The 25,658-nt window shown below is 41.6% G+C and overlaps 1 protein-coding gene across 3 annotated transcripts in view; it reads right to left on the minus strand.

Annotated features, from left to right (window-relative positions):
- Cdc42bpa (CDC42 binding protein kinase alpha (DMPK-like)) overlaps positions 1-25,658 on the minus strand; it is a 213,420-nt gene that overhangs the window by 6,437 nt on the left and 181,325 nt on the right. For all 3 annotated transcript variants that reach the window (XM_013017417.1, XM_013017416.1, XM_013017419.1), the window contains 10 exons: positions 25,451-25,587; positions 24,685-24,824; positions 22,454-22,535; positions 19,563-19,779; positions 18,223-18,285; positions 16,679-17,272; positions 15,474-15,571; positions 12,027-12,111; positions 9,874-9,997; positions 8,404-8,521 (listed from right to left, as the gene is read on the minus strand). In XM_013017417.1, the coding sequence (XP_012872871.1) occupies positions 8,404-8,521; positions 9,874-9,997; positions 12,027-12,111; positions 15,474-15,571; positions 16,679-17,272; positions 18,223-18,285; positions 19,563-19,779; positions 22,454-22,535; positions 24,685-24,824; positions 25,451-25,587 (1,658 nt within the window). The remainder of the gene's footprint in view (positions 1-8,403; positions 8,522-9,873; positions 9,998-12,026; positions 12,112-15,473; positions 15,572-16,678; positions 17,273-18,222; positions 18,286-19,562; positions 19,780-22,453; positions 22,536-24,684; positions 24,825-25,450; positions 25,588-25,658) is intronic.

A 25,658-nucleotide genomic window follows, 5' to 3' on the forward strand; every position in this document is an offset into this window, starting at 1 on the left:
CCAGACCTGACCTTTTTGTACTGATTGCATTAAGACCACACTAGACTCCAGTACCTTCAGCTGAATAAATGAAAGAATTACATCTGCAATCCCAATTTTCGACTTCAAGTATTGGGATTATTAAGCTGACAGGTAATTCCAAGACTTCAACCTGATCCTAGACAAAGAATTATGGGTGTGGGTATCATCTGAGCAGAACGGCTGTGCAGCGTGGCTGCACAGGGTTTTCCTGGTCCCAGCTGTCAGTGAGGCAGAGGACAGTGGGAAGGGCAGCATCCGGAGGCCACGTGCACATCCTGAGAGGCACCTGCTCAAAGCTGGCTCACTGTCCACATTCTGCATTACCACTTGGTGCCTACACTAAACTGGCAAAGTCCATGTCATTCTTAAGGAGTTATGTGCTTAAAGCAAAAGCTTGCCTTTCTTCTTCCCCAAGAAAATAAAGTGAACGGAATCAGTCAGTGCTAGCAACTCAACATTTACACAAAGAAGATGCAAGCAACAGGGGTATAATGCAGCCAAAAAAGCTCAAAACAGGCAGGAATATCAATTTTAAGTCTACATTGCTATTTATTCTATCGTCTCAAGACACACTGGCATATTTTTCCCTGTAAGTAAGCCTACCCTACAAAAAATAGAAAAGAAGCTTTTAAAATATGCCAATTAGTCAGCTGTTCCCAAATATTAAAATAAAAAATGATATGTAAAAATGTTTTATAGCTGGGCACTGGTGGCTGACACCTGTAATCCTAGCTCCGTAGGATGCTGAGATCTGAGACCCTTGGTTCGAGGCTAGCCTGGTCAGGAAAGTCTGTGAGACTCTTATCTCCAATTAACCAGCAAAAAGGCAGAAGTGGAACTGTGGCTCAAGTAGTAGAGCTACTAGGCTTGAGCAAAAAAGCTCAGGACCAGTGACCAGGCCTTGAGTTCAGGCCCCCACCCCACCCTCAAAAATAAGTTTTGTACACATCACTCAGCCAATCAACATTAAATATGCTTCCTTAGAAAGGGAAAGAAACAGAAGCCTTTGGTTTTTTCGTTCCTCTGATGGTACTGTCCTGTTCAAGGATGACTTGTGGGCTAGAACTTTACCATGGCTCAGTATCACCTTTTACATAGAACTTCACCATGGCTCAGTATCACCATTTATATGAATGACAGCAACCTGGGAAACCAGTTCTAAGACTAGTTCTTTTTTTTTAACATCATGATTCATTCTTTTTTTTGCTGGTACTCAGGATCTTATGCTCTCACTTGACTTTTTAAAATTTTTAAATTTTTATATGCTTCTTTTATTGTGAAAATACTGTACAGAGGGGTTATAATTACATGGGCAAGATAATGAATGAGTACATTTCTTATCAAGCATTGTAGCCTCCTCCTTTGTTTCCCCTTCCCATCCCATCCCCCCCTCACTTGACGTTTTTGCTCCCAGTTGGTGATCTTCCACTTGAACCACTCCAATCTGCCCCTTTTTTTCTTTTTGCTAGTTAATGGAGATGAGTCTTATGGACTTTTCTTCCTGGGCCAGCTTTGAACCTTAAGCCTCAGATCTCAGACTGAGCATTTAGGATTACAGTGAGTACCAACACCTGGCACTGTCATGATTAACTGTCAGGTAAGATACCTAGATGACTTTTTAATGTCAATGACAAAAACATTTAAAACATAATTTAGATTAATCTTGTACATTCAAAAATGAGCTTTTTGCTGGGCACAACGAGCACAATGGCTCATGCCTGTAAGTCTACCTACTTGAGCGGCTGAGATTGAAAGATAGCAGTCTGAGGCCAGACTATGCAAAAAGTCTGAAACCCAGTCTCAACCAAAAAAAGCTGGACAGGTGGCATGTTCCTGTCATCACAGTTACAGCAAGGAGGGTCCGTGGGAGGCCTGTAACCCGTGCAAACGGGGAAAGCGAGGCCTTGTCTCAAAATAGCTGGAACAAGAAGGGTTGGGGGAGGGCCTCAGGTAGCAGAGCACATGCTCAACTAAGTCGGGCCCAAACTCAGTGCTGCTACCCCAAAACGCCATAGCCAATTTTCTTATTGGGAACTTACTACACATGCAAATTTTAAGAACTGATACTACCAGTTTTCTATTATGGGAAGTGAGTTCATATAATCCAATCCAAAGCTGGAAGTCAGTACAGCATATAATACTTGATAAAAGCATGGCTCTTCTGTTTAATAGCCGCTCTCCACCTCAGGGCAAGAGCGCTGTACACAAAGGCCCAGGACTGCAGCAGGGAGGAGGGCCAAGGGCATGTGGATTCCTTTTGTTTCTTATCTAGCCACGACTGGTGGACTCACATCTATCATTTTGAATACTAGCTGGAAGGAAATTTGTCTCAGCAAATTTGTCTCCGTTTTGGAATTCTACCCACTATTCACTTGTAGTACTGTAACTCTACTTTGACTTTAGGGCTTTTCAAAAGGGTCTATCTATGGATACAAATATTAACTGCACTAAAGGTAATGTTCTCTGAATTGGTTATAGGGAAATGAGCTACTAAGGATTCAGAAATTCAGAGAACTTTTTTTTTCTTCTGTTTATCAAGGATAAACTCCATTCAGGGCTATTTTTTTAATGATGGTATCTGTAACAGAAAATATCACAAGAAAATTTTTATCAAACACAGATAAACCCCTAATACCTTGCTTCAAAAGTGAAAGTTAAAATCCTCCTATTCATTCATCTTTTTACTCAAAAGAAAACACACTAGCGTGAGAAGAGGGAAGCATGTAGAGGAAGGGAAGGGGGGCAGAAGCCGCAGCCGAGGAGACGGGGCCTCAGCGGTGATTTGTATTAGGCAACAGGAGAGCCGCACACCGTTAGTGAACGTGAACACCTGACCCAGCCAGTCATACCCTCGGAGGCATAAAGCTTGGTGTACCAGGGGCAGAGTGCAGAGCCGGGGAGTGCTCAGGGTTTATGGAATCAGGAGAAAGAAACTTTTCAGCAGAGTTTACAGTCATGTGATAGATGTGCTCAAAGTTGATCGGAGAGGAGATGAGGCCGGAGTGGTGCTGAGAGGATGGATAAGGGAAGCCTGGCTATTGGAACACAGAGAGAAGGAGAGTGAGGCATGTACACGGCCCGCACACTTCAGACAGCACGCACACACACCGGGCTCCAGCCTTCATCAGGACTGAATGCTAGTGAAATACTTCTAGGCTTAAAAAGTTATAGTTTGTTGTGTTCCTGCCAATTAAAGAGCTCTAGGACTATAAATGAGTAGAAACTATATTTGCATATATATATATATATATATATATATATATATAGACTTTCAGCATTTAGCTCAATGTTTTCTTACATGAAACAACTAAAACATGGCAAAACCTACCTAAAACATAAAGTACAGAAAAAGCAAGAGGCAGGGGAGCCGCTCCCTAGCAGTGGCCTGCATGAGAGACGGGAGGGACTCATTCCAGGCTCCCCTGAAGCACCAGCCTCAAGCCCATCACACACACACACAAGAGCAAGCAGCAAATTTGGTTTTAGTATGGGGAAAAAACCCTGCCCTTCAGTGCTCAGGGATATGTGTGTTTCAAGTGAAATAATGTAAAACCAAAGATACAGAAAAAAAAAGTCTTGGAAGCCAAGGACTCAAATAAAATAACACTGTGCATACCTGAGCGGTAGGTAGTGCTTCTGGCCCGGGGAGGCTCACTTCTAGGGAGAAACTGTTTCCAGGGCACTCGAGCCTGCACCGAGCTGGAAGGGGCAGTGGCGGAATGCAGCCTGACTCTCCCACTGAGCTGCGTGTGCCCTGTCAAAAGATCTCTGGCACTCTCTAAGCTTTTGTAGAGATGGAGGCATTAGAGCAGCAATTTCTAAGAAAAAAAAAGCCCTATAAAACCCTACTAATAGGGCTCGGAAGGTGGCTCAGTGGTAGAGCACTTGTCTTGCATGCCTGAGGCCCTGGGTTCGATTCCTCAGCACCACATAAGCAAAAAGAAAAAGCCAGAAATGGTGCTGTGGCTCAAGTGGTAGAGTGCTAGCCTTGAGCTGAAGAGCTGAGGGACAGTGCCCAGGCCCAGAGTTCAGGTCCCATGACCGGACCCAAAAAACAAAACAAAACAAAAAAAAACCCTACTAATGTACATGGGATTTAAGGAGCAAAGTTAGAAGCCTGTGCCGATGGCTCATGCCTGTAATATTAGTTACTCGGGAGGCTGAGTTTTAAGAATTGCAGTTCAAAGCCAGCCCAGCCAGTAAAGTCCAAGAGAGTCTTCTGTTTCCAATTAAGCACCAAAAAAGGAAAAGTGGAACTGTGGCCCAAGGGGTAGAATGCTAGCCTTGAACAAAAAAGCTCCCTGAGTTCAAGTGCCAGGATTAGAAAAAAAAAGCATATTATTATTATTAGTATTATTTTGTGGGGCATGCTGAGGATGAAACCGAAGCCAAGCACTTAGCAGGCAAATACTCTATCTTTGAGCTCCATCTCCCAGTTCAAGCAAAATCACTTCTTAAAGCCCCCAAATCACTGAGCTAGCAGGTAAAATATCTCTTATGCTACGAAATACAGGCAAAATAATATTGCTTTCCTTTATATTAGCAAACACTTATTTTAAAGGGCAAATGATAAAGATTTAAGAAAACAAATTCAGTAAATCTAAAAAAATATGCAATACCTTATATTATTTGCTGACTTACTCTTAATCTACTAGGCACAAGTAAAAGTTTTACATCTGCTACATGATGGCAAGAAAATAAAATGATCACCTTAGATTTTATAGCCCTTGTTATTTAGGAGACAAACGATTCTATTTCTGGGTCATTTGGTACAAACGAAACAGAATTAAGCTGTAAAGGCAGTTAAATAAACTTTCTAAGCCCATGAGTACTTCACAGGAACAGTACTGATTTCAGTAAGGCAAGACACAAAAAAGTCAGCACAGATGTGAACCAAGGTGGCCTACGATGGTACTGCTTGAAAGCCTTAAATATATGACTAAATTTAATATATCTTTTTGCAAATAGTTTACAATTTCATTTTAGCAATTCTTGAGAACATATTAAAACCCAACAAGCTTTCATACCAATATAGACATATGTTAATTCAGACACTTATATGGCTCAGTGGTAGAATGCTTGTCTTGCATGCATGAGACCCTGGGTTCAATTCCTCAGCACCACAAAAGCAGAAAAAAAAAAGCCAGAAAAGCAGAGTAAGTGCTCAAAAAATACTTGTTACATGATTAAATGGCTGCAGACATGCAGATGCCTCAGTTGAGAGCAGGTGTAGCTAAGTGGCACAGTGCTTGCTTAGCAAGTGTGAGGTCTTGGCTTTGATCTTTCCAAAAAGGAAAGAAAAAAGTGGGGGGGGGGGGGGCGGGGAAGCCTCAGCTAACATATGTGCTAATGAAATGAGAAAAGATGTGTGAAAATAATATAAAAAAAGAACAGGAACTCAGAAACATGAAACCTTGGATGCATGTGACATGCATGTCATGAAACATGTTAAAAACATACACAATGTTTGTCTTCTTGCTTGTTTTACTACACACACACAATGGAACTTGCAGGGTACAAAAACATTAATGGGAAGTGGAGGTGTGGCTTCAGTGGCAGAGATCCAGTCTCCAGCAAAAATGCTAAGGGGCAGCAGCCAGGCCCTGAGCTCAAGCCCAAATTAAAGAGAGAGACAGAGAGAGAGAGAGAGAGGGAGAGACAGAGAGAGAGAGAGAGAGAGAGAGAGAAAGAGAGAGAGAGAGAGAGAAAGAGAGAGGGGGGTACAGAGAGAGATACAGAGAGACATACCCCCCCCCACAGAATGGAATTGAGGGATTTTCCCAACTGGCTCGAATTGCTAGGACAGAGTGACTTGGGATAGTGGTGATAGTTAATTAAGTCAGGTGATAGCCACCACTAACCAGGAAATCTGGTTGGAATCTGCAGCTGGCCGAGGAGGTCTCGGCAGCTGTTGGCATATGCTGTCTAACCTTGTTTTGCTTAGTAGTAAAAGTTCTGTAAAACAGAAATGAAACAGATTTCTTGTACTTCAAGTACTTCAAGTGGTGGAAGGGTGAGAGAAAAGAGTAAGGCTGAGGGAAGGACTTTCCTGTAAAATTTCTTATTTGTAACAGTAGTAAAACTACTTTTCTCCTGATGTCAGAATGCCACATACTGAATATTCAAACAATTTCACCTTGAGGAAAATACTATAATTATAGTTTATAGAATTACTACAAAAATCTTCTGTAATTCTTATTACTCTGTTGGAAAATACAGTATGAGAAATAGTCTTTCCTGTGTACAAAAATGAAACAAAAGTAGCTGGTGGTGCATGACCTTTGTCCCAGCTACATGGGAGATGGAGATTCGAGGAGGATCACAAATTTGAGGCCAGCCCGGGCAAAGGTAGCAAGACCCCATCTCAAAAACAAAATAAGAATAAAGGGACTATGGGTATGTGCCAGAGAGTAGGGAGTCCCTGTTCACTCCCCAGTATGTCCAAAATGGGGGGGGCGGTAAAAGATAAATCTATTAAAACTTTGTTAACTCTTGCAACAGTTTTTATTTGCTGATGTATTCTTGTGCAATATATGCATGTGTCTGAAATTTGGGTCTCTCTATCCCCCATAATGTTATCTAGGTGTCATTTGTGAAAAACACTATTTACAAATGGGATTTCTAAAAGTTTAAAATTATCCAAATATAATCTATCAATACATTCATACTTCAGCTGTCTAAATAAAAAAACCATTAAGGTGTTTTGTGTATGACATTGTAACTTCCATAAGGAAAAACAAAACCCAGAGGCTCTGGGCTCCATGATGCCGTTACTTTTACTTCTGAGACGAAAGAAAAGCAGTCTGAGGACACGAAGAAAGCACCAAAGATGGGAAAACAATGGGGAGAATCTGAGTTCCCAGTCTGGGTAAAGCTAAACAATATTGTAGCTTTAAAATAGGATAGGACAGTTTGAGTATTTCATGTGGTCAATCTTAAACTTACTTGATTTTATTATAGGAAGGTTGGCTCTAATCTGGCTCTTGTATGATTTTATTAACATTTATTAAGCACAGCTAGTCAACATTCTCATTCCAAGAGGGAGTGATTTTTGCAAAAGACTGTAATCTCATAAAGGAGGGATTATTAATACAAATATTGAGTGAGTGTGTACAGATACATGTATATTTCATTTTTCTTCCCATGAAATAAATACAAAGCTCCCTGGATATATTAATTTTGTTTTTGTTTTGCAGTCGTGGGGCCTGAACTCAGGGCATGAGCACTGTCCCTCAGCTTTTTTTTTTGTTGGTCGTAGGGCTTGAACTCTGGGTCTGGGCGCTGTCCCTGTGCTCTTCAGCTCAAGGCGAGCGCTCTACCGCTGAGCCACAGTGCCACTTCCATCCCCGAGCTTCTTTTTGCTAAAGTCTAGCACTCTGCCACTTGAGCCACAGTGCCACTTCTTCTGTGTATGTGGTGCTGAGGAATTGGAACCCAGGGCTTCATGCCTAGTACTCTTGCTAGGCAAACACTCTACCACCAAGCCACATTCCCAGCTCCTTGATATGTTAATTTTTATGGTAAATTGAATTGCTTATCCAATTGTATTACTTTTTTTCCTCTCTTGGTTATTCTTTTACAATAGCTATGTAATGTGGTTAATTTAAGACAGATTTCCTTAGAAAGAGATTTGGGTTAAGATTCACAAATTGCCAGAAAATATTAATTCAACTTAAAATTTTGTGCAAAGCTTAGCTGTTGTTTCTACTGACCAAAATGGTCATAAGTTTTAGCACTGTGCTAGATGTGTGTGACACTGAAGTATTTTATGAGCTAGCAGAGTCTGGGTAACTGAATTACCACTGGTGCCTGTAATGCTAACGGGTCTGAGGACACAATTTCATGCCACACAACATGACAGTTTCCTGTGTTGTACTTTTAATAGGTCACTGACAAGATAATATGTTTGTAAATGGCCAAAGGAAAAAAGATTTAATTCTGATTAGTTGAGCAGTGTGACTATTAATGACCAGGTGGATTTCAGCATGGGTGGGTGGTGGTGGTGGGAAGGCCAAGTATGTATGTGTATTAGTAAACTTCCAAGGGATTTGGTAACCAAGTTCTGATATTTCTTCCACCATTAGGCTTTGGAGCTATCTCAATAGGGAACCTGATGTAGGTGTGGGAGGAATCTCCGGGGCTGGGAAGCTATTGGTTAGGTTTGTAACGGAAGTCTAAATTTAGTTTTTCTCATTAGGTATGTCATCATACATCTTATGGGCATACTGTGACCCTCTGAGGGAAATCTCTCCTTATTAAACTAATACATCCTGTGAAGTTTGCATATACACACTAAAGCCCACATCTGTGCATATCAGCGTTCCCCCCTCCCACCTACTTCTCACCCCATTCATCTGCACACTCACTCTTTTTCCCTCTTACCATGGGCAGGTCTTTTAGGATCTGTATTCCATCTCCAGGACCCATGTGTGCTATGTGGTTAAAGTTAGTCGGGTTAGAGATTAATTTATTTCTCATCTCTGGATCTCGTAGCATCTCCCTGTAAGGTAGAACACCTGTTTAGACATTTTTCAGTCTAAATAACTTAAGAAAAAACGCTGAATATACTTCATCTTGATATAAATATAGGTTAAATAGTGTTAAGGACATGATTAGGATAACAGAATATAGTCAATTCAATTTCTCAAAATGTTTTGGTTTTAACTTTAAATGAAAACATCTTACAATTTAGGATGAGAAAAATGAGAGGGTCTTTTTATTAATGTGTGTGTCCCAGTACCGGGCTTTGAACTCAGGGCCTGGGAGTTGTCTTTCGATTTTTTACTCAAGGCTAGTGCTGCACTACTTGATCCACAGCTCCACCTCCAGCTTTTTGGTGATTAATTAAGACATAAAAGCCTCACAAAATTTCCTGCCTGCGCTGGCTGTGATCTGAGTCTCCTAAGTAGCTAAGCTTACAGGTGTGAGCCCCTGGCATCTGGCTGAGAGAGGGTCTTTTAAACTATTTTATTCAGAACTGGTGATCAAACCCAGAACCCTGGGCATCCTAGGCAAGTACAGTACTCTAGCCTGAGAGGGTCAGGGTTTTGTCTGTTGGTTTGTTTTTTGTTGTTGTTGATACTAAGGACTGAACTCAGGGCCTCAAGTATGCTAGGCAGGTGCTCTTCCAGCCCTTTCTGCACTGGCTGTTTTCAAGGTAAGGTACTATTTCTTTGGCCAGGCCAGCAGGTCTGTGATCCTCCCACTGCACTGTCCTGTGCTGCTGGGGATGACAGGTGCCTACCACTGCACCCAGCCACTGGATGAGTCTTGTGAAATTTTTTTGTGTCTGGGTTGGTCTTGAACTCCATCTCCCAATCCCCACCTAAGTAGCTAGAATCACCAGGCTTGAGCCACTGTGCATGGCAGGGACCTATCCTCTGAAAAGGTATCAAAAAACCCTTGTAAATACACAGATAGTCTGACCCTCTCATGTGTACCTTTTAAAAATAACTGATAAAACACTTTAGAAATCTTTTATATGTAGGCAAGTATTATATACACATTTATTTACTTATGAACAGAATAATCTGAATTTCTTAAGCATATACAAGTTTACTATATACAGATATGATTATATTTATATTGAACAAAGGTACACATTCCATTCAGATTAATCCACATATATACAGAAATAAATCAGAGCATGGTACTTCGCTCCGTGTGCTCTCTGAACTTGAAACCATGGGCCTCACACTTGCTAGGAAAACACTTCACCACCAGCCACACCGCCAGCTCTGGAGTTTTGCTACCACAGATGAATGACAGATCTTCTATGGCATTGCCACCAGACAGACTTAGAACAGCGATGGCACACAGCTGGCCAGCGAGCACAAGTTCAGATGGATGTACCTCCTCTGCTGCACCCGCTCCTCCTCAGGGACACGGAAGGAGTAACGCCGTTTGTTGTTGATATTCCTGACCATTTGTTTCCGACTATTGTCTGATGTTTCAGGAACTACAAGTTCATCCCCTTCTGTTTGGAAAAAGAGAATAATGATGCTGCTTAAATGTTTTTTATCCATTAAATTCCATGACACTGCTGGACATGTGCATTTCTGAGCTCTGCAAGTCATGCATGTAATCACAGCACATGAGCAACGATTTTTCAATAGGACATGCAGAAATTAAGCACAGCTAACAAAATACATTTACATTGTCTCTTTTTTGTTTTGCTCAATGCTGGTGCTTCTACCACTTAAACCACAGCTCCACTTCCAGCTTTTTGGTGCTTAACTGTAGGTAAGTATCTTATAGACTGCCCAAGTTAACTTTGAACTTCCATCCTTATATATCAGCCTCCTGAATACATAAGATTACAGACAGGCTCCAGTGGCTCATGCCTGTAATCCTAGCTACATTGAAAGCTGAAATCTGAGAATCAAGGTTTGAATTCAGCCTGGGCACATAAATCCATGAGAGTCTTATCTCTGATTAACCAGCCAAAAGCTGTAACTGTATGTATGGCTCAGTGACAGTGCCAGCCATGAAGATTAAACCACAAACAAGAACTTGAAGCTAGGGTTCAAAGTCCCAGTACTGCCACCCCATCCCAATTAACAGCAACAACAACAACACAAAACAAACTAAAGTCAAATGTGGTAGTATACACCTGAAAAAAACTTGGGAGGTGGAGGCAGAAGGAAGAAGAGTCAGAGGCTATAGAGTGAGTTCTAATGCAGCCTGAGCTATGTGCCAGAAACTAAAAAGAGTAAGAATCTGTCACTATTTTTTCTCTTGTAATCTGAGAGGTATTTAATAGTATACCCCTTGTCACCATGGACTAACTAGTCCTATTGCAGTTTTTATATCTAGAATTAAATAGTTGTCACCCAAGGACTCTGAGTTTGCAAAGACAGTCTGAGAAGAAACAGACAACTGTATGTATATGACATGACCAGGGATGCCATTATAAGACAAGGAAAAAGGGTTTTGTTTTTTTCCAGTCCTGGGGTTTGCACTCAGGGCCTTGGCCCTATCCCGAAGCGCTAGAGAACAGCCCCTGCGCAGTTAGGATCACAGGCATGAACCACTAGCGCCAGCTTCACAAGTTTTGAACAGTGAGAAGCTGACATAAGCACTATGGGTAGAAGGCTAAAAACACCAGGCTGAACAGTCATTTCTCCAGCAAGTACTAAAAGGCAGATATTGTAAAGGAGATGAGAATGTGAAATCATAAATATATAAACATATCTGTTAGGCAGATTTGTTGCTATGACACAAAAACAGCTTTATTATGTACAGAAGTGAGATTTTTAACTGTTCTGGTTATGCTGAGAGCAAACATGTTGAATTCCATATGGCCCGTCCAGGGTCCCCGCCTCACTTGGGGCATGTCTGCAATTTTCCTTTTTCTGCTTCTTCCCATACCAGCACTGGCAGAAAACAGACTCCTGAGGTCCCCAACCAAAACTCTGGGTGCAAACTAGGCACCAGTAGCTCATGCCTATAATCCTAGCTATTCAGGAGGCTGAGATCTGAGGACTGCGGTTCAAAGCCAGCCTGGGTAGGAAGGTCTGTGAGACTCTCCAATTAATCACCAGAGAACTGGAAATGGTGCTATGGCTCAAAAGAACTAGCCTTGAGCTGAAGAACTCAGGGACAGTGTCCAGGCCCAGGGTTCAAGCCCCACAACTGACAAAAAAGAAACAAAAAAAACCCCCAAAACCACTCTGGGTGCAAAATCCGTTTAAGTGTCCTTAATTTTGATGAGGTTCTACAGGTTTGGAAGTACAAAAGGTATAATCAACTTTACCTTCTGTACTTACCAAGGTACTTCAGAGAAAAATGATAAAGGCATGTTGGATTCAAATATTTTGCTTTAGAACCACTTCTACCCAATACTTACCTTAATATTTTAAGAGAGTTTTCTTGTGATCAAGTACACAGACTCTAGCCTAAGATATACTAGAGTTTAAATTTGGACTCTGCCACTTAATATCACATCACCTTGGGCTGAGATATGTTCATTGAAGCTATCCTATAGATGTTAAGTATTTTCTTACCTGCCATCTTATTTTTGAAATATATTAATCTTATTGTCTCCAATCCTAAAAGATTTAAAGATCCTTCACTATTTAGTGGTCGAACCTAAAATAATAAAAAATGAAATTAGTATTTCAACAAAACTTAAATCATCTGGCCTATTGAGTACATACTATTAAGACCTTTCTATGAAGACCTTTCATTCGTTTCAAAATATAGTTCTCACACTGAATGATGGTGATCACACCTGTAATCCTAGCGACTGAGGAAACTGAGATCGGAGGATAGTAGGTTTGAAGCTATTCTGGGCAGGAAAGTCTGTGAGACTCTTATCTACACCAAAGTGGCAGAGCACTAGCCTTGAGCAAAAAGCTCAGTGACAGTGCCCAGGCTCTGAGTTCAAGTCCTAAAACCAACACAAAACAATAAATACAGTCTTCTCAGAAAAACCTCAACAGAGGTAATGATAATTTTGCTTAAGAAGAGATACTCTAACATGAGCAAGTAAACTTTGAGTAGCATTTTAAAGAAAGAATACCCTGGGCAAATAAATAAAATTCAATAGGAATATACTTAAATCTGTTTCTTTTGTTTTGCCAGTCCTGGGGCTTGAATTCAGGGTCTGGATGCTATCCCTGAGCTTTTGTGCTCAAGACTAGGGCTCTACCATTTTGAGCCACACTTTCACTTCTAATTGTTTTTTTTTTTTTTTCTGTTTTGCTTTTGGGGTTTTTTGGTGATTAATTGGTATTAGTCTCACAGACTTTCCTCTGGGTTGGCTCTGAACCATGATCCACAGATCTCAGCCTCTTGATTAGCTAGGATTATAGGCATGAAGCCACCAGTGCCTGGCTATATTAAAATCTTAAATTCATCTGTATGTGTATATATGTGTGTGCACCTGTTGGTTCTGGGGCTTGAACTCAGGCCTGAGTGCTATCCATGAGCTCTTCTGCTCAAGTCTAGTGGTTTCACTTTTAGCTTTTTTGGTAGTTAATTGGAGTCTCATAGATTTTACTGCCCAGGCTGGCTTTGAACTGTGATCCTCAGATCTTAGCCTCCTGACTAGCTAGGATTGCAGATATGAGCCACTGACACTTGGCTCTTAAATTTATCCTGTAAAAGTCATTAGTGACCAATAATTATATTAAGAAGCTATCAACACATCTGCCTTAATGAGTTCTTGTCATGAAATACAACATGTCCACAAATGACGGAGATGACATGGAAAAGCACCACCAGGAAATGGTAAGGGAACAGCTGACTATATGAACCAAGAAAACGGAACCCTCCCTCATATAACATGCAGGAAATCAATTCTGAATCTATTAAAGATGGACATGGAATAGGCATATTTCTATTATGGAGGAAACAATACATTTTGACACATTTATGCCTGGTGGCAGCACAGCAGACTTGAAGGAACACAAAGGAAGGTTGAACCTTTATGACTTCGAGGTAGAAAAATTCCATAGAAAGGAATAAAAAGGACAAATGTAAACAAAAGGAAAAGTATGGGCTGAGAAGGTGGCTCAGTGGTAGAGTGCTTGCTTTGTATGCATGAGGCCCTGAGTTTGATTCCTCAGCACCACATAAGCAAAAAAAAAAAAAAAAAAAGCCGGAAGTGGCTCAGGTGGTAGAGCGCTAGCCTTGAGCTGAAGAGCTGAGGGACAGCGCCCAGGCCCAGAGTTCAGGCCCCATGACCGGACCCCTCTCCCGCCCCCACCCCCCAAAAAAGAAAAGGGAAAGTACATTTAACTCAGTAAATTTAACAACTTCTATTCAGGAAAATCTGTCATAAACATGAACAGAGATGCCACAGATTTACCTCATCTGTTATTAATATCCACACTCTATAAATGACTCCAATGAGAAAAACATGGCAAACCCAACACAAAATATGAGCCAACAACATGACCAGGCATTTCATTTAAAAGGAAAAATGAATGTAGAAAATGACCAGGCATTTTGTAAGAAAAAGTATGGATGATGAACAAATAGAAAATATTCCTAGCCACACAGTTTACTGGTCTCACACAAACTGATACTTGGATGATACAAGTCTTGCTGTCACTACCTACAAAACTGTGGGCTAGATCTGATGAGAATGCGTCTCTGCTTTTGATGGGGTGGCACTAAGGAAAAATATGACATGACTGCACAGAGCTGAACAACTGAGTTCAGCGAGTCCCACCACCTCCACCCCAGTTACATGCTGTCAGGAAGCCCTTCTCATTACTGCATAGGTAACGATAACTCCTCTGTAGATCACCTTTACCATAGAAATAAGTTAAAAAATAAGTTAAAGAGAAAAAACTAAAAAAACTGTCTTCACACCTCTACCAGCATACGGGTGACAGTGGTCACAAGCTTATAAACTATGATTAACTCAGCGTACACCAATCAGAGGATGAATAGACAGGAACAGTCACCACACAAGCTGTTTATAATACTGAAAATGCACCACTTGGAGCTATTCATGGGAACTGTATTAACACAGGGAGCAAATAGAGTTAAGTCATCAAGTGATAGCACATTATAATATTTTAATAAATGGCAAGCCAACCCAAACTAGGTAACATTGCTTAGAAATACTGAGAAATGCAGAGCCTGTAAATTGTAAGGAAAGGAACAGGATAATAAACAGGATGGTGATTTTCTGTGGGGTGAGACAGGGTGGATGGAGAGAAGACACAGAAGCTGTAGTGACAGTGGTAATGTTCTGGTCTCAGGGAAGGAGGTGAGATCACAAGTGGCCCGTTTATTATGTTACACTAACGTCATGTATTCTCTCACATATATTACAAAAATTATATGAAGAGTTAAACAGAAAGATGGCTATAGCCAGCCCAGATTTACAAAGCAGACCCTATTTCAGTAGTTTTAAAGGGTGACTACATTTGAGAGCTGTTATCACTGCTGCCATGGTTTAAGACTGCCCACATTTTGGAGTATGAATCTGGCTATTTTATTTTACCTGCTTCTCTAAGCTACCCCTCAGTAAGGACATGGGGGCTCATAGACCATATGTATTTGAGTACATTCCAGTTTTTCAAAATAGCAGTTCTACATGTGCAAAAATTTTCTTTATGTATGGAAACAGTAAGGGAAAATATGTATTTGCATATGTGAAACCTCTATTTTTAAATAATTAAACCCCTAAATAGTTTTTATTCTAAGTCTGATTACTTTCCTGGTTTGTAAAATCTGTCTATTCAGGAATAAACAGTATATACTATCATGTGCAAAGGGTACAATGAATACTAATCATGTTCTCCCTCAATACATCTTAGAAGATGACACTGACATTTTATGTTGTGGGCTAAATTCCAGTTACTCATCATAGCAATCAGACCATATATGTTTATTTCTGTGTGTCCGAGTATGTGGTAATAGTGCAATAAAAATAGTGTCACATTGAGCTTCATATCATAAAATCAACCAGTTTAGTCAGACTTTAACATCACCTTTTTGAGAGGAAGAGTCTGAATCCATTCCATGGAGTTGACATCAAAGATATCGACTGCATTTTCACTGTATACTGAGAGATAGGGTGCGTTGTAACCTAGGAAGGGCAAATGAGGAGGAGCCTGGTGGTTATGTGAATCTTGAAGATTGAAGCATTTTGAAAGGTCTATTCTATGTAAATGTAGAGTGGAATCTCACCCAAATCTTATCTTTATCATATAAGAATATCAAAACATTTTTTCCTTGTATGCTAATCCTGGAGCTTGAACTCAGGACGTGGGTACTGTCCCTGAGCTTTTTGCTCAATGGTAGCACTCTATCACATGAGCCATATTCTGACTTTATGGTACTTAATTGGAGGTAAGAGGCTCACAGGGCTTTCCTGCTCAGGCTGGCTCTGAATTGTGATCCTCAGATCTCAGCCGCCTGAGTAGATAGAATTAACAGGAGTGAGCCCCTAGCACCCAGAAATCCAAACATTTTTGAAGAAAATAGAATATAATTCATAAAGGAAGAATTGACACACCATGTTGGCCAGGTTCCAGTGGCTCACGCCTGTAATCCTAGCTACTCAGGAGGCTGAGATCTGAGGACTGTAGTTTGAATCCAGTTTGGGCAGAAAGGACTGTAAAACTCTAATCTCCAATTAACACCCAAAGCTGGAAGTGAAGGGGTGGCTCAAGTAGTAGTGCACCAGCTATGAGGAAAAAAAAAGCTCAGGGACAGCACCACCCACATGAAGTTCAATGACTACATTTACTTGAAGTAGAAGAAAAAAGGAAGGAAGAGCAAAGATAAAGAATCTCCTGGGAGAGAGCAAGGAAGGGATGTCATTGTTTAAAAAGTAAGTGGGGTGCTGGTGGCTCACGCCTGTAATCCTGGCTACTCAGGAGGCCGAGATCTGAGGATCATGGTTCAGAGCCAGCCTGGGCAGGAAAGTCCATGAGACTCTTTTCTCTAATTAACTACTAGAAAACCAGAATTGGCGCTGTGGCTCAAGTGGTAGAGCGCTGGTCTTGAGCTGAAGAGCTGAGGGACAGCACCGAGGCCCAGAGTTCAAGCCCCACGACTGACTTAACCCCCCCCAAAACAAAACAAAACAAACGTACTCTCTACCTGACTTATATGACTGTAACCACCTCTGCACATCACCTTTATAATAACAGTTTATAAAAACAGTTGTTAAAGAAAGCAAGAATCTTACAACACGAGGAAGGATTTGCGGGCCACATCAACTCCTGCTGTCGGGATCTCCGCCCCTGGCAGTCGGTGTATATCCCAATGCTGTTAAAACACAGCAGGTATTCTTTACTGGAGATCTCAACCGCGCAGAGAGCATCCATTGGCTGGTGTGTTAGAAATGACAGTGTGTGGTCATTTGAATGAAGCAGACTGCAGGGCCCTCCGTCTCCATTCAAAGGATATCTGAGAAATCCTGACTGGAATCCCACACAGAGTTGTTCACTGAAGACTGCCATCCACTGGACAGTATATGGAACTTGAAGTTCCTTAAACTTTCTGTGGCGTGTCTTGCTCTGAGACAGCTCATAGCAGAGGACCTGCCTTTTCATGGCCACACAGAGGCATGTCAGAGCCCCATGGCGCACTCTTCCAGCAGTTATAGTCTGACACCCTTTAGTTTCTGCCAGCTTATAAAAATCTGTCTCTCGCCCATCCAAAGCCGACATAGGAAAGAGCCGCACATGACGATTTCGTCCTGAGATCACAGCAACAAGCTGCTCGTTTGGAATGAGTTCAATCTGATGAATCTTCTTATTGTCACCAACTCTAATAATTTCTACACACAGAAATAACAAATCAAAGGCAAAATGGTTTCAAAGTGGTTATCCGCTGAGGTGCTTCAATTTTAGACAAAAGGACATGCATGCACTTACAATAAACACACACAGACATTCATAGAAGAAAAAACTAGAAATCAAGAGGACAAAGAGAGCATTTCCCTCACTGGCTGTAGGCATTCATTTAGCACTGACCGCTGGAAGGCTAAGGCAGCGTTCTTGAGCAGGAGTATGTCAGATCTTCCAGGAAAACATGTTTCCTGGCACTAAATTCTAGGGAACTTCACTTGGGGCTCCTGAAGCGTTTCTATGGCTAACAAACTAGCCAGATTTAAGTGACATTTTTTCTCATAATCTAACCTGAAAGAAAGATAGAACTCAGAATACTTTATTCATGAATACTAAACTAAATTGCTTTCCTCTTTATTTCATTCACCATCTAATTTCTCTCTAGGAGGGAATTTCAAACAAATGTAACCTATTTTAATAGCTGTTACATACTTATGAAACAATGGGAAAATCAGGTTGTATTTTATTTGTATTTTAGTGCACACGAGTGTACTAGCCTTGGGTGAAAAAAGCTCAGGGACAGCACCCAAGCCCTGAGTATAAGCCCTAGAGTAGGCATGAGTACATGCACGTGTGTATGTGCACGAGCACATTTCAAAAGAAACGTTTACTGAATAACTGATTAAAAATGCAGAAATGCAATCTGAGTCACATAGCAACATGGTAAATTAAAATGCACGAGTAGATGATACAGTTAAAAGTTTTAGAACTTAGGTTATTTTATAGTTTTTTTTAAAAAAACACTTGATTTAGCAATCAAATTATGCCCAGAACATTTCAGTTATAGAATGACTCACACAAAATCCTGCTCTTTAACTTAATCTCAAGAATTTTCTAACATGACTTAAAATCGCTCTACCATAATTGGATTTTTTCTTACCATCTTTGGTGACATGAACAACAAATAACCCTTCTTCATTTCCCAAAGCTATTCTTTCATGATCTGTGTAGGACACAAGATGGAAACATATTTAATAGATAAAAAAATCACATAAAGTCAGCAGAATAAACCAAATAAGAAAATTTGGTGGAAGAATAAAAATTTAAAAAATAGCCAGGCTCTGGTGGCTCTCGCCTATAATCCTAGCTACTCAGGAGGCTGAGATCTGAGGATCACGGTTCAAAGCCAGCCCAGGCATGAAAGTCCATGAGACTCTTATCTCCAATAAACCACCAGAAAACAGGAAGTGGCGCTGTGGCTCAAGTGGTAGAGCACTCACTTTGAGCGCCCAAGCCCAGAGTTCAAGCCCTATGACCGACCAAAAAAACAAAAAACAACAAAAAAAATCTAACAGCTTACACTATTAAGTTACCTTTCAGATTAAAGTGATAAACATGTCAGGCCTTTTCAAACACAACAATTATTAAAAAAAATCTATTGTCAGGCACCAGTGGCTCACATCTATAATGCTACCTACTCAGGAAGCTGAGATCTAAGGATTTTGATTTGAAGCCAGTCTGGACATGAAAGTCCATGAAACTTACCTCAAATTAACCACCAAAAAGAAGAAAATGGAGCTATATCTCAAGTGCACAAGCCTGGGACAAAAAAGCTCAAGGCCAGCAACCAGGCCCTGAGTGTAAGCCCCAGGATTCCAATACATATCAAAAGCAGTAAATGTTTCCTAAGTAACTGATTAAGAACTTAGAAGCCCCACTTGCTAGTGCCCCAAGTCCATTTCCTTGTGCTGCTTGCAGAGGGAAAGATAGCCAAAGGCTTTGAATAGCACTCACTAAACTTCTCAGTACTGATTGACCAGTAACAAAGAACTGGATGTCAGAACTTAAACCTCTGTGTGCTGAAGCCACAATTTACTAATGCGAGCATTTTAAATGCCACTTCACTGTGCTGCGCGTGCGTGCGTGCGTGCCTGTGTGTGTGTCATGCTTTTCAAGCTTCTTGAAAACCTGGGCAAGGTACTCAGTATTTATGTGTGACAGATGAAACTTACACTCTAACAAATTAATGTGTTCTAGTTCATATAAGTAGGAAATATTTAAATAGGTTAATTAATTAGTTTTAGCTCAGTTGCTTTCTCAGAAGAAAATATACTTGTAACTGTTTGCTGCTAAACAGGGACACAGAATGAACATGTACCGAAGTCTGGAATGCACCAGGCATCTGTCAGACCAGAGGGACTCCTAGACAGAGGCAGTTCCAATTCATAAGGAGGATCAGTGAACCATTATGACGGTATGAGAAATGTTCTAAATTCCCACCTATGATTGCAGCAGCCTGGGTTGTTTTGATGAGGGGGAGTGTGCTGTCATATGCCTCTTTGGGAACATAGACAGAGCGGTCTCTGAATTTATTTTTCTTCAAAATCTTGTGCAATTCACTGAGCACTCCCACCCACTTGCTCTTCTCATTCTCACTATCTGCCAGCAGCAGGATGGAACATTTGTTGTTAGATGCTGAGAGCTGGGAAGCTGTGACCTGCAACAATTCAACATTCATGGTGTTAGAAAACAGATCCTGAGTGCTAGTTCGGTTATCCAAGTGGTTTAGCATCACCAAAACAATGTGCATTCATTCAATGATACCTTCAGCCATTCCCTAGTTTTCATGACAAGGCAAAAAGAGATACCATTCAAAACATTAGTGTTGTTTTAGTTTTCCAATTATAATAAGAACACTACATTAGCACCAGAACACAATCCTAAGAAATTACACATACTCTTTACAACTACTAAGCGCCAGTATGACCTCTCAGCACTTTTCTTTCTTTTTTTTTTGGGGTCTGGTTGGGGGGCCTGAACTCTGGGCCTGGGCGCTGTCCCTCAGCTCTTCAGCTCAAGGCTAGCGCTCTACCACTTGAGTCACAGCGCCACTTCCGGCTTTTTTCTTTTTGCTTATGTGGAGCTGAGGAATCGAACCCAGGGCCTCAGGCATGCAAGGCAAGCGCTCTACCACTGAGCCACCTTCCCAGCCCCTCAGCACTTTTTGAAGTGTTTATTCATCTAACTCCCTTCATGTCTTCATCAGATAGGAACTGCTGTCTTACATTCTCATCTAATGTATGAGAAAAGGGGATACTGGTGAAGAATTTCCTCAAGAGTGCGTAGAACATGGAGTCCCACACTGTGCAGTGGTCAGGAATGCTCAGATATATTTACTTTGTTCCTTTACAACAATAGCTCCCACTATCATTAAGGAGTAGTCACAATCAGAACAGCTTTAAAATTTACATCGGAAGTCTCTGTCAAGCCTCAGAAACAAACCACATGGTTCCCCTCCCTCCTGGATGTGGAGGGAGGGGAGAGATTAATAGTATGAGAACTGAGATGAACCTCAGGTTTACTCTTTGAATTTCCTTCAACAGAAGATGAGTAGACAAATAGTAATCAGGGCAGGCAGAAAAACAGAGAAGCTGAAAAAAATCTCTTCTGTCTTAACTCACCATGCCAAAATTACATTTAGGTGAACAGCCTGTCCACAATTCCACTCTTATCAAGAAGTGGGTCTATTTCTCCTCCCCTTAAATCTTATGATTTCCTTTGATCAACACACTACCTAAGGGACATGTTTGGGCCTAGTTCTTACAAAGCCTGGAAGCTATTTTAGCTCTCTTGAAGGAGCCAGTCAGACTTTCAGATAGTTAAGAGACCACAGAGAGGGTCCACAAAAGAAAACTGAGGGAGGTCTCCCAGCTGACACCAAGACAGCAGATTAAAGAGTACAGTCATTTGGATTTTCTAGTCCCAAATGAACTGAACGCAGCCACAGGTGTGACCTCAGCCCACACCTCAGTAATTGGGCAGCCAACCAGCAGACTGGTGAAGAATGCAAAAGCACTCTTGCCCTGAGCTACTAAGTCTTGAAATAGTTGTTACAAAGCAAAATAGCAGGATCACAATTTTTAAAATGAGTTTACAGAAACTTTTTTTTAAACTCGAAAAACTTCACATTTATCCAATTGTCCTCAAAGGAGTACTTATCTGAAAACTAAACTGGGATTCAAAAATATGAGCTAACAGCAAAATACACTTTAGAAGTCACATATTCACACTTTCTACTTGCATTTCCTAACTTAAACTTAGCACTAACTTTCTATATACTCAAGTACTAGGGGATATGGAATACATAAAGGAATGTAACATCTGTTTTTTTTTTTTGGGTCCGGTCGTGGGGCCTGAACTCTGGGCCTGGGCGCTGTCCCTCAGCTCTTCAGCTCAAGGCTAGCGCTCTACCACTTGAGCCACAGTGCCACTTCCAGCTTTTTTCTTTTTGCTTATGTGGTGCTCAGGAATCAAACCCAGGGCCTCAGGCATGCAAGGCGAGCACTCTACCACTGAGCCACCTTCCTAGCCCCGTAAGATCTGTTTTATTCCCAGTACATTGATGATTTATCTGGAGAAGCAAAACATATTCTTTTTTTTCGGTCGGTCATGGGGCTTGAACTCTAGGCCTGGGCACTGTCCCTGAGCTCTTCAGCTCAAGGCGAGTGCTCTATCACTTGAGCCACACCACCACTTCCAGTTTTCTAGTGGTTTATTGGAGATAAGAGTCTCATGGACTTTCCCGCCCGGGCTGGCTTTGAACCACAATCCTCAGATCTCAGCCTCCTGAGTAGTTAGGATTATAGATGTGAGCCACCAGTGCCCAGTTTCAAAACATATTCTTACAAACAAAATAATTCAGCTAGTCACACCTGCAGTGCTACCTACTCAGAGGAGACAGAGATTAGGAAGATGGTGATTTAAGACCAGCCTGGGCAGAAAGTTTCAGGACTCCATCGCAAATGATCTCTGTCAAATGTGACAAATTTGTCAGCCTACTTATGTAGGAGAGGTTGAGATCCAAAGGACCCCAAGTTCCAGTACAGCCTAGAGGAAAAAGTTCATAAGCCTCTCACCTCAACAAAAAGGCTGGCATGTCAGAACACACCTGCCAGACTAGTTATGGTGGGAAGTGCAAATAAGATAATCACAGTCCAGGCAAAAAGGGAGATCTCTCTCAAAAATAACCAGAACAAAAAAGGGGCTAGGGCCATGGCTCAAGCAACAGAGCATCTACCTACTACAAGGACCTGAGTTCAAATACCAGTACCACAGAAAAACAAAACCAAGCCAAAACCAATTTAAGTTCTCAAATTATAACATACACTTACCCTAAATATACAGGGTACATCTTTTCGGCTTGCATGAATCACATCAGAGGCCAGGACTGAACTCACAGAAAATTCTTCATCTCTGGAAAAAAAAGGTGAAACATCAGAAGTTGGGACACATGGCTGTGTGTGTGTGTGTGTGTGTGTGCGTGTGTGGCTGTGTGTGTGTGTGTGTGTGGTGTGTGTGTGTATGTGCGTGCGTGTGTGCGCGCGTGCGTGCGCATATGTGGGTTCTAGTCCTAGGGCTTAGACTCAGGGCCTGAGCACTGACCTTTGTTGGGAGCAGACTGTAAAGTTTAAAGGTCATCTTAACTCTGGTGCTACTTGAAGGCATGTACAAGGAACTGGCTTACTTAAAAAACACCAGGTGCCCGGGATTGCTTTGCTATGTCTGCAGAGTTTGTTTTACTTTCTACCAGTTGGCCTTGTCCTGTTTTTACTGCACTCTGTTTTTACTGAAATTTTATTTGTTTTTCTGGACTATTGTAACCTTATGTTACCTCTTGACTTATTAGTATACATTAGGGAAAGTTAAAAATGAATGGTGCTGCAGTCTTGAGCTGCAGACCTCCCGAACCCATCCTTTGTCTTATGTCTTTATTTTTCCGCATCCTCGCCCCCTAATTCAGGATTCCCTTTGGTTGCAGGCAGACTCCGGCAGACCTTGAGCTTTTTTGCTCAAGGCTATTGCTCCACCACTTGAGATACAGCTCCACTTCAGGCTTTTTGCTGGTTAATTGGAGATAGGAATCTCATGGACTTTTCCACCTAGGATGGCTTCCAACCATGATCTTCAGATCTTAGCCACCTAGTAGATAAGATTACAGGCATGAGGGGCTGGGAAGGTGGCTCAGTGGTAGAGCGCTTGCCTTGCATGCCTGAGGCCCTGGGTTCGATTCCTCAGCTCCACATAAGCAAAAAGAAAAAAGCCGGAAGTGGCGCTGTGACTCAAGTGGTAGAGCGCTAGCCTTGAGCTGAAGAGCTGAGGGACAGTGCCCAGGCCAGAGTTCGGGCCCCATGACCAGACCCCCCCCCCAAAAAAAAAAAAGATTACAGGCATGAGCCACTGATGCCTGGCCATGCATGTGCGTTTGTGTGCAGTTTTACTTATACAACTAAACAGCACATGGGAAGAAATCCTTATAACTTAATTGCTTAAAACACCCAAATTAAATGTTAAAAAATTATTTTCCCCTACAGTAATAGATCTTAAGTGACTTACCACTTAAAACAATAAACAATAAACAGTTGGCACATCATACATGTGACAGAAATAATCACTGGCTAGCCCAAAGAAGCAAGAGCAGAAGAACTCCATGTAGAACTGAGACTTGAACTCCACTGCAAAGTGGAACCTCTTCTCTTCCCAAATAAACCAGACATGTGCTCAAGCCCGATCATCTGACCTTCTCTTGTCCTTGTAACATCTCAAACAGACTTCCTACGTGTAACTTATTCTCTATAACTTTTTTACTTTTGGTACTGGTATCTTCATTCCCTCAGTCTTAAAGACATCCTTGTCTTATCTTGGATCCTTCTCTCTCCTTCACTTTTATTTTTTTAAGGGACAGAGGTCTCACTGTTGCCAGGCTGGTCTTAGAGACTCTTGGGCCTTTTCACTTTCCTGCCTTTTAAAATGCTCAGCCCCTTAGCCAGTTCTGCCAGGTTTCCTGGCTGTGTCTCTGTATTTGGTGGAGGATAGCGTGGTTGGCCTGCAGGTATGGAGCAGCAGTGTGGGCCTGGGCCTGAGTGTGGGTCTGAGTGATGGGTGGTCATTTCTGAGGAGTCGGCTCTGCAGAGGTGGCAGCTGATGCTGTGGGAGGGAGGGAGACTTCTCTGGGACAGCCCTGCAGTTAGAAGGAAAGGAGGGCACTCCCAGGGATGGGGAACAATCTGGAAAATGAAAATCGAAGAGATTCTGACTCAAATGGTTCCTGTTTTCAGTATGTTTTCCGAGAGCTTGCCTGAGCTTCCCTTCCCTTCCTCGCACTGAACCATTCTACCCCACTCGCACTGAACCATTCTACCCCACTTTTGATGATGATCTGAAGAGTACCCAAACCCACATATCAGCTTGTCCAAAGCTACTCCTTACTTCCTGCTACTTATGAGGTTATAGTAGAAAACCAACACAGAGCTAGATTATATGACTCAAAAAATGATAACATACAAGAAAGTTCAAAAGCATTCTTGTCCTATGCCCAGCAACTCACAGCGCCCCCCAGGCTTACCTCATGTCGATCACCTGACTGATGACCACACTGGGTTGAGAGGCTTTTCCTTCAGCGATATCATACAGAAAGAGTTTGAAATCACAGACCACAGCCAGAGCTCTCTGCCATCCTTTCTTCACTCCCGCTGGCTTAGGGATCTTAGTTTTGTGACAGACAAACACACAATTCAAATGAGAATGTCACAGGAGCCTCTTTAGTCCCTGAGGCAATGTAGGGGAAAACCTCAAGGTAACGTATCCAAGTTCGAAGTCCAGTACACTGGGTAGCGAAGCAGCAGGTGGGACACAATCACTAACGAGGGAAAAGTGGTAACATGCTCTTCAAATACTGAAGGACTTGGCCTCTGACTGAAAGGTTCAAGGTACCAATTGAACCCTAATAATTCATTAAAATAATATCTATGTTTTTTTCCTAAATAGCATGAGGAAAATTTGATATGATCAAATTCAGCTCACATTATAAATATTACCCCAAAAACCAAGACTGTGTCTTGATATTTTCTCCTCTTATCCACATTTCACCTCTTGAGCAAGGCCAGTGGCCAAAATTTCTTTAAGGCAATTTCAATATCTGTTTACTACAAGACAGGGAACATACAGAGATGTATGCATTGTTTTAGAATTTATTTCCAAGTAAAGGGTAATTACTTTGGATGAAATAAGATTATTTAGTTGAATTTTATTCATCTGACTTTCCATCAAGTAGAATGCTCATAAAAGCAACTCAGGGGGACTCAATTCTCCTTACTCTCCATGATACTCACCCTGACATGGCCTTCATAGGCTGTTCCCACTCCTTTTTGTGGATCTATGCCCAGGGGACCCTTTGTCTGCTCAGGAGGAACTGGACAGGCAGTTGGAGCTTTGTTTACACAAGTTATGTGACATGAGAAGCCACATACTTTTGGAAGAAAAAAGATACGTTCAATGAGAATTCATTTTAACAACAACAACAGAATTCACTGCACACAC

This window comes from Dipodomys ordii, unplaced genomic scaffold (assembly GCF_000151885.1).
Source record: "Dipodomys ordii isolate 6190 unplaced genomic scaffold, Dord_2.0 Scaffold35, whole genome shotgun sequence".
Lineage (NCBI taxonomy): Eukaryota > Metazoa > Chordata > Mammalia > Rodentia > Heteromyidae > Dipodomys > Dipodomys ordii.